The sequence below is a fragment of the Sesamum indicum genome, linkage group LG1 (genome assembly GCF_000512975.1).
Source record: "Sesamum indicum cultivar Zhongzhi No. 13 linkage group LG1, S_indicum_v1.0, whole genome shotgun sequence".
Classification (NCBI taxonomy): Eukaryota; Viridiplantae; Streptophyta; class Magnoliopsida; order Lamiales; family Pedaliaceae; genus Sesamum; species Sesamum indicum.
The window spans coordinates 14,641,960-14,651,065 of NC_026145.1; the positions used below are offsets into that span (position 1 = coordinate 14,641,960).

Consider the following 9,106-nt stretch of genomic DNA (forward strand, 5'->3'; position numbering starts at 1 on the left):
CTGAGGAGATGTCTGAGGCCAAGTCCCATTTGTATCAGCCCAGTTCTCCTATTTCGCCTGTTTGCATTGGTCCAGGAGGTGATGCGGAAGTCCCAACATTTCGTTCAACAAAAGAACCACTGTCACCACGACCAAGAAGTCTTTCCCAGTTCTCAACTGCTTATGTGATGCGGACCTAAGCAAAATGATATGGGGCTCTTGAGAAGGTCTCCAATGAGCTAACTAGATTTTGGAAGTTTAACCAGAGAGCTAGGGCGTATTAAGGCATCACCAAAATTTTCTGCATTTGTAGAGCTATCCGGTTTTTCCCATTATGTTTGAAAGAGATGAGTAGTTCTTTTTGTCATCTTTGGTAAATGTTTGTGTTATGTCAAAACTTGATTACTAGGGAAATTCTGGAAAAGTTCATGACTGTTAGGAGTAGGGAAGTATACTTGATGTGCGTTTATTCTTCTTCATTGCTTTGGGGTAGTAGACCTCAGTTGTATATTCCAATCATGTTCTGATATATGTTCCAAGAAAACAAAAAATCGATTAACATGTGAAATATTTTAAGGGGTGTTTGTATTAGAACTAACTTTAGATGTGTCAATCTAATTTATTCAATATTTTGTATAATATGGCTATAAATATATATATATATACACATATATATTTATATTCCTTTTTTGACGGTCATATAGCAATAGCATAATTATAAGAATCACATCAAGTGTCTTTTGTATCCCAAACGCTTCTTAAAAGTTCATAGTATGTGTTTTTTCTATTACAAAATTCTTTAGATATTTGGAATTTTCAAAATTAAACTAGTTTCATATGAAAAAAAAATAGTGCAAATGTCAAATGTATAGAAGGCTTCATATGAGAGAATTATGATAATCTAACATATATTATTTTATAATACAACTAATTTACAATATCCTTTTTAATTGTTTCATTTATTAGCATATTCATATTATAACTCTAGAGGGAAGAAAAATTGTATTTACACCAATACTCAGTTCTCTTATATAGGGTGAATTGTAATCTTTGCATTTTATAAATATTCAACTTTTTTAGTGTAAGAGATAGAGAAAAAAGCGAACTTGTTGCTTTTAAACCAATTGATTGTTGTAAATGGGTTGCGTAGTGTCATACGAACCCAAGGCCTAATCTAGTTTGGCCTGACTTTGATACAATATTAAATGATCACATGAAATTATCTTAAAACTCGAAATTATACCATATGAATCAATATATGTACTGCATTGGCCTTATGTATATATCATAAAAGTGTAAGAGAAATATGTCATACAAAAAAATCGCAAAATCACTAAATTTGTGTGCACATAAGAAAAAGAAAAGAAGTTTTGAAGGAAGGTAGGGGTGATTGGAGTAACATCATACTCATGCAAAATGCCCCCAACGTAATTAAAGGAGAGATGCCTAACAAGTCCTTCAACTAGTTCCAAACTGACTCATATTAATGCTAAGGTTGTTAGATGTTAGAAAATTAAATTATATGTAAACATCGATCACAAAATTTCAAGAACTACCAAATTAAATAATATAAAATGCATTACTTGAAAAGGGTTTTCAAGAAAAGTACTACACACTTTGTGTGGCAGTATACAATAAAGTTCGCTATTAGGATTGTGTTTATATACATGTGTAGATACGTTTCATATTCCCTTTACAAGTCTGTCTTTTGAGAAAATAATATTTTTCATCCCATATTTTAAGATTATTATACTTTTCATCCTATTAATTAGTTACAAAGTTCTCATTAACAGTCTCTTAAAATTATTTTGACGAAAAAGACCACATGACCGATATCCAAAAGACTGAAGAGTTAACGACCATTGGACATTTTCCATCAAAATAAAAGTGAGTATTTTTGTAAAAGACCATTAATGACAATCCCACAAGACAATATGTCAAGAAGTCTTTCTTTCTCCCTCTTTTTTCATGCATGCTTCGCTGTTCACCTACCCGTATTAGTGTCTAGGCTCTTCACACACAAAAGAGAGACGTTCTGATCACATAAACTTAAGGAGAATAATCAGATGATCTTACTTTTGTTATAGTTACTTCTCAAAATCTTGAAATGAGGAGTATGAAGAATAACGATCCATGATCATCATCACTAGAGCTTCTACCCTTCAACTTTCCTTGTTTATTTTTCTGCTCTCGTATTTATAAGATCTTGTGCAGGTGTGTCTATCATTCCCTCTATTTCTATCTGAAACTTGTTTGTGTTTTGAATCACCGACCAATTATATGCTATTTGACAGGGAAGATGCTGGTGCAAAGTTTTATAGAGAGGCTTAGACCCCTGATTGGGATCAAAAGCTGGGACTACATTGTCTTATGGAAGTTGAGCAATGATCAGAGGTTATTCAACTAAATGCAACAGCTAAAAACAGCCTGCCTAAGGGAAAGAAAAATGAAAAAGTTGATGGGATTTCATTGATTTCCTTTTTCTGCTTGCTTGATTTGTAGGTGTATTGAGTGGATAGACTGTTGCTGTGCCGGAACTGAGAACGTTGAGAACTGCAGGGACGAGCTTTGTTTTCCAGCTACGTCGTGTCTCCCTTGCAGGGATGTTATGTTTCCACATCCAAGAATCACACCTTGTGATTTACTTGACCAGCTTCCTTCTTCCATCGTTCTGGATTCGGGGTGTGGCCTTTTGCTCAGCTTATGAAATGTATACGATTTGTAGAGTTTAACGTGTTTTTTGTGTGTTATCTACAGAGTTCATGCACAAACCTTGTTATCAAATCAAGCTAATTGGCTGAACTACACACATAACTCGGATTCAAGTTTATCGGAAGTACGCTTTAATTTTCATATACGTAAATATATATATCCCAATTAGAAGTCTGCTAGAACAAAGTAACAGCCCTCTTCGCATTAAGCGCTGAACGTGTTGTGCTCATTCCGTTTCAACTGTAGGAAACAATAGGTACACGAGTTTTGGTTCCGTTGTCTCTTGGATTACTCGAGTTGTTTGTTACTAAGCAAGTAAGCGATCTTTCTGTGTTTGTATTCAAGAGTTTGATTTATAGCCCCAAAAGCATTTTATTCCGGTTTTCCAGAAGCTACACGCGTGTAAAGTTAGCGATTTCTTGTCACGTTCCAGGTTCCTGAAGATCAACAGGTCATAGAATTCATCAGGGCTCAGTACAATTTTTTCCTGGAACAGCAAACAATGAGTAATTCAGGCACCACAGCAAACTCTTTTTCATCTGATCCAAATGCTCAAAAGGATCCCCTCAGCCTTTTCCAGCAGCAAATTTTCCCGGACCCTTTGAAACAAAACTTGGATTTGCCTCATGATATCTCCATTGACAGAATCCATCTATGTACTTCTCCACTCCACCCTTTGGAGCAGTTCAGCAACGCTTCAGAAATGGGACACGCTGCTAATAACGGCATCTTCTTGGAAGGAACGACATACGAGTCGAGCCTCTTCACTCCCTCAATTGAGAATGGATTCCAGGAGGTGGAAACAATGCAGAGCAACATGATGAGCAATTCGGCCAGAGCAACTAGTTGGATGGAGCCCTCAGGGACAGTAGAAGATCAGATGAATGATGATCCATTTATATGTGAAAATAACCGGTCAGACGATTCTGATCCTAACGACGACGAGGATGACGCCAAGTATAGAAGGAGGACTGGGAAAGGGCCTCAATCCAAGAACCTTGTGGCGGAGAGGAAGAGGAGAAAGAAGCTCAACGATAGGCTCTACTCCCTCCGAGCCTTGGTTCCTAAAATTTCTAAGGTGAGCATCAACTTTAGTCCCTTTTCGGTCTGATTTAATGTCATCCAACGCTATTCTGTTATTGCAGTTAGATAGAGCTTCAATTCTTGGAGACGCAATCGACTATGTCAAGGAGCTGCAAAAACAAGTAGAGGACCTGCAAATTGAGCTTGAAGAGCATTCAGATGACGAGGAGGCAAGGAATATTACAGCAAAGGACGATACTGAAAACAGCATCCCACCAACTATTATACACCAAAACGGAACGAAACGTGGTCCTAAACGTGAACAAGAAAACATTCTGAATGGTTTCCACAAGGGTTCATCTGGCAATACTACTGTCAACATCTCCAAACAGAACCATGAGCTAGATATCACAAATGAAAAAGTGCAGCAAATGGAGGTATATATATGTATAAGCAATCAACTCAAACCTTGTTCAATATGCAAGCTTCAAGCATTATGCCACTTACCAAAATGCACAATACTGGTAATTTCAGCCACAGGTCGAGGTCTTCCAACTCGATGGAAATGAGTTCTTTGTCAAGGTATTCTGTGAGCACAAATCCAGTGGATTTGTGAGGCTGATGGAGGCGTTGAATGCTTTGGGATTGGAAGTAACCACCGTCAACGCAACGAGACACACATGCTTGGTGTCTAGTATCTTCAAGGTTGAGGTAACAATGAACAATCTCTACACATAATCTGAATATTCTTGCATTGCTTGACATTGTGATGATCCATCTCATATTCTTTATAACTCAGAAGTGTTTTTGTTTTCTTGTCACAGAGGAAGAACGACGAAACGGTCCAAGCTGATCATGTGAAGGAGTCCCTGCTGGAGCTAACCCGAAATCCATCAAGAATGTGGCCTAATGCAGCGGAAGAATCAGAAAATGGGAACAGCATAGACAATGAATACCGTAATCATCATAACCATAACCACCATTCCTTGCTCCAAAGCCGCCAAATGAGTTCTCACCACCTTCAACGCCTGCACCATTAATAAGTGTACTAGTCATGTTTGCTCAGAACTTCTTCCTTTCCTTTTTTATCTAGTGTCATTCGGTAAAGACAACTGTAAGATCCTGATATACATGTTTTAATAATACGACGCTGTTGACATCAAAATTTTGTAATAAATTATTAATTAAAAATCCAAAGAAATTGGTTTGGTGTTTATATATATTTTGGATAATATATTCATAAGCCCATATCAAATTCCGGCCTTATGCATCTTGAAGGATCATTCCAAGATAAATATATAATTTTTTCTTTTTATTTTGAATTGGTTTAGTGGGCGAAATATGTCCAAGTACGGCCTATTAAGAGACTAGTTCACGTCAAAGTTTATGGTATTCAAATCCAATAGAAGTAAGTTCAAACTACCTAAATCCTACTCATATTTATGAACAGGAACCTCCACCACTTACAACACACTACATATATACACACAACAAAGTGAGTCTATAAAGCTCTTTTTCACAACGAAGTACTGGAACCGCGAAAGTTTCACATCTTTATTTGCTTCATATCTTCAAGCTTTGATACCATATTTTAAGTTGACATGTAATTTGCTCCACAAAGCTGGAAGAAATTAAGCATCCGAGGCAACACGTGGTTGAAAGCACTCTCTTTTGCCATAGTCAATAGGCGCCACTTTTCCCATACCCAAAACAACCACCCTTTGGCTACTTTCTACCCGCATGAGCTTGTTCCTTTCCTTGAGTATAAACTATTTACAAATGATCAGGTTTTTGCTGACATGTCTACCTTAGCAAGGTTTCGTCTTTGGAGCAATGCCCTAGGCGCCTTGCCAAAATCCACCAGGATTCCAAATGCAAGATTTTTTACATAGTAAGGAACCCTTTCGACACGTTTGTTTCCATATGGCATTATCTTACAAAGCTAAGGCCTGCATGTCTTGGACCCTTATTGCTGGAAGGGGCGTTCGACATGTATTGCAGGGGAGCTGTAGGGTTTGGTCCATAGTGGGACCATATGTTAGAGTATTGGTGAACTATCTCACTCCTTTGATGGACAGATTGTCCAACATCATGGAGGAAAAGCTAGCTGCTCTGGTTTGTTCATATATAATAATATTAATATTATTAATAATTAATCATAATAATGCATAATAATGAGATATAAGGGAATTCATAATAGGCATCCGTTGGCAATTTTATTGGTTAAGCAGCAATCCTTAGCTGAGCACACTTACATAGTTGGCCAATTAGTTAGGTTGCTGCACTGTTATAACCAAATGCCCTATCGGGTTCGGCACCAAGCCCCTGTATAAAAGAATTCCGAATGAATGAGTTGTGATATAGATTTTTTGCTGCAAGACGTTCTTGCCTTCTGCATATCCGTCTTCATGGTGATCTACTGGGAATTGCCTCCAGGGTTGATTCTTTAACCTCAGGCCTCTTGTGTTTGTAAATCTTGTTTCAGGTTAGGGAACATATCAGATTTGCGGTTCTAACTTTGTACCTGAATGCCATCAGAAAAAGTACACTGAGCATGCAGAATCAGTTGACAGCCTTGAAATATGAAAAGAGCATATCAAATGATGATTATCACAAATGTAGAGAAACATGGAGATTCTACCCTTAGTTAAGCGTGAAAAACTGAAGCATAAAAAAAGTTGGGGAAAAAAATCCGAATCAGACCAGCAATAATTTCAGTGTTCTGTATAAGCACTCCCTTTTCAAAGGCTCATCAATGCATCATCCCAATTCACAATATAACATAATCTGCTTCAGAAAGTCATAATGGTTTTTTTATAAATGGAAGCCATCTGAATAATATTCATGATTTCAACCATTTCACAAGTTTTGAATAGCGTCACAAAAGCAGCATAATACTTACAAAGGGAAGTAATGGCGAGATTCATATTTCTTGACTTAATTCATATTGGCGTTTTTGAAGCTTAAGAGCTCGTGGACACTGAGGATTCTTTTTCTCCTCAAAAGGAATAAGTCGCCCAGCATATAAGCTCTTTATAATCCAGTAAACTGACTGCATTAGATCAATAGTCTTGAGTCAGATAATCCGCGACAATGGGAGACGTTCTGGAACATATTTATTTTTTATTTATACTCAACCAAATCTCTTCCTGATGTTTATTGTGTGTTTCTCATTTGTTTAGTGGCAGACAGGACTTGATTTAGTAATTAGTTGACTACAACTTGAGAGTAATCGCAGCAAAAACTGACCGTCATTGGTATATTCTGTTCTAAGGCGCAGTGCTTCAAGTGACGAGATGCAGAACTTTCCCCATCAGCAACAATGACAGCTATTGAAATTCTTCCAGCTTCAAGAGTCTGGATCAATCTTTGCAGAGTTTTGAAAACCTGCCCACCACCATGCTGCGAAGGATAAGACTGTAACTGTTATTTCATGAGAATGGGATTGATACTTCAACAAAATGCATGGTGCTTCTTATCATGTCGCGTGCAACTTCCATGCCAAATCAAAAGGTTGAACATTTTTCACATGTACAACCCCTAAAGGACAAAAATTCATATGAAGAAAAAAGGGGAAAGTAGTAACTAAAGCAAAAAACTACCAATTTGGATCCAGTTTTATCGTATCTTTCCTTTCCCGAGAAACAATTTAAAGGGCTTCTTATCATGTTGTAAGTAAATTGCCTGCAACTTCCATGCCAAATCATAAAGTTTGAACATTTTTCACATTTACAACCCCTAAAGAAAACATTTCTTACAAGAAAAATGGGGAAAAGAGTAACTAAAACAAATACTATCATTCATTCATTTGGATCCATTTTTATCAATCTCTCCTTTCCCAAGAAACAATTTAGCCACAAAACGACAACAAGATTACGAGACAATCATAGACTGATTGTGCATGCATATCATTGTCCAAGTGGACAGTGTGCATTGTATGTGGTATACCTTGATAATGGCTGCGATATTGGTGAAATATTTGGTTTTGCCATGGAGCATGACGCCCAAGTTGTTAAAAACAAGAGAATTAGTGTTGTAGCTCACAGCTGGGTAAACCTGGTCGTGCCATCTGCTAATATTTCTGGATAGGACCATATATCTGACAAATTAAGCAAATAATTACATCATATGTAAAATAAGAAACAAAAGGCAAAATCAGAACATAATGCGATAAAACAAGAAACTAAATGAAAAATAGCTTACAGCCATAATATTACTGAATAGTTTCATCTTGTAACTCATACAACATGAGGCATAAACTCATCATTGTAAAAACAGAAAATGCCGGTGACAGTTCATTAGTCACAAACACAAAGAGCAATTTGCTCCACATGAAAACTGAAAATCACATCTTTCTCAGACACATCCATGCGATCTTAGAACAACCTATTTGTCAAGGGGCAAAATTAAAACTGAATCAAGTTGATAAAACCAGATCTTCAATATACAGTGAAAGTGTCATTTCAGCCCACTAAGGGCCACAACACACAGCTTTGTTGGTCAGTGGATGAACCAAGTAGAATTGTACTTCTTGTTATCGTTGATAGATAACAATGAGCATCTTCTTAAAACAAAAAAAGATCAGTAGAAAACCAGATCACATACAACTAATTTAGTCATTCAATGTACTTATTTGTTGCAAGGTATCACATTGCAATAAGAAAAACAGTTATACTCCTCTCCCTGTCTTATTCATCACAAATGACATAATGGTATAAGAAACTCCCTTTCGAATAAAGTGCTCCTGCGTCCTATCCATAGTTCGGAAAATATTTAAAATAGAGTACCCCTATAACAACTAATGTTGGGTACGCCGACCATGTCAACACAGGTGAACTGAAACAAATTGGCATAAAATACTTAAGTTCATGGACAAACATTAACTATTCTCAGTCTCATAAACCAGTAAATAATCCAATTCAAAATCCACATTCAAGTCTGTATTCATATCTAACAAATACGAGATACCGAAAACCTAATGCGTTAGTTACAATATTCACGACATCTCAAGTGCAGAGTGTTATTTCAAACTCTTTTAGATATATCATGTCCCCTTTTTGTGTTGCAGTCTATGAAGTAATAGTCCAGGCTTGCACTAGCAGGTAGCACAATGAGAATAAATCTAGTACTACAAAGCAACAACATATCCAAGGAAAAGCAAACGAAAGAAGGAAACTGGAAACTTCCGCTTGAAAAGATAGCTAACGCGAACATAATTGATGAGCAAAGGAGTACTCAATTCAAAAGTCTTCTTTTACTAGTTTTTTTACATTTTTATAAATGCTTTATGCTGAGGACGTCGACATAATTTTCAGTTTTTAGGTAAATCTTCCACTGATTTAGTTGGCTTTCCATATTTATTAGATGATTCTTCTTTTTTCTGTTTCTCTTT

The 9,106-nt window shown here is 36.7% G+C and overlaps 2 protein-coding genes across 2 annotated transcripts in view; one reads left to right on the top strand and one right to left on the bottom strand.

Annotated features, from left to right (window-relative positions):
* LOC105167796 (transcription factor ABORTED MICROSPORES) lies at positions 2,003–4,884 on the top strand. Its single transcript, XM_011087612.2, has 9 exons — positions 2,003–2,193; positions 2,274–2,373; positions 2,482–2,661; positions 2,737–2,815; positions 2,938–3,006; positions 3,125–3,769; positions 3,837–4,151; positions 4,249–4,425; positions 4,539–4,884. The coding sequence occupies exons 2-9, from the start codon at positions 2,279–2,281 to the stop codon at positions 4,752–4,754; spliced, it is 1,776 nt and encodes a 591-aa protein (XP_011085914.1). The 5' UTR covers positions 2,003–2,193; positions 2,274–2,278; the 3' UTR covers positions 4,755–4,884.
* The window catches only part of LOC105167790, a 5,265-nt gene continuing 2,063 nt past the window's right edge, over positions 5,905–9,106 (bottom strand). Inside the window, exons 3-6 of the mRNA XM_020692286.1 lie at positions 7,663–7,813; positions 6,964–7,116; positions 6,617–6,766; positions 5,905–6,238 (exon numbers count right to left, since the gene is read on the bottom strand). Coding sequence (XP_020547945.1) covers positions 6,638–6,766; positions 6,964–7,116; positions 7,663–7,809 — 429 coding nt within the window. The 5' untranslated portion in view covers positions 7,810–7,813 and the 3' untranslated portion in view covers positions 5,905–6,238; positions 6,617–6,637. The remainder of the gene's footprint in view (positions 6,239–6,616; positions 6,767–6,963; positions 7,117–7,662; positions 7,814–9,106) is intronic.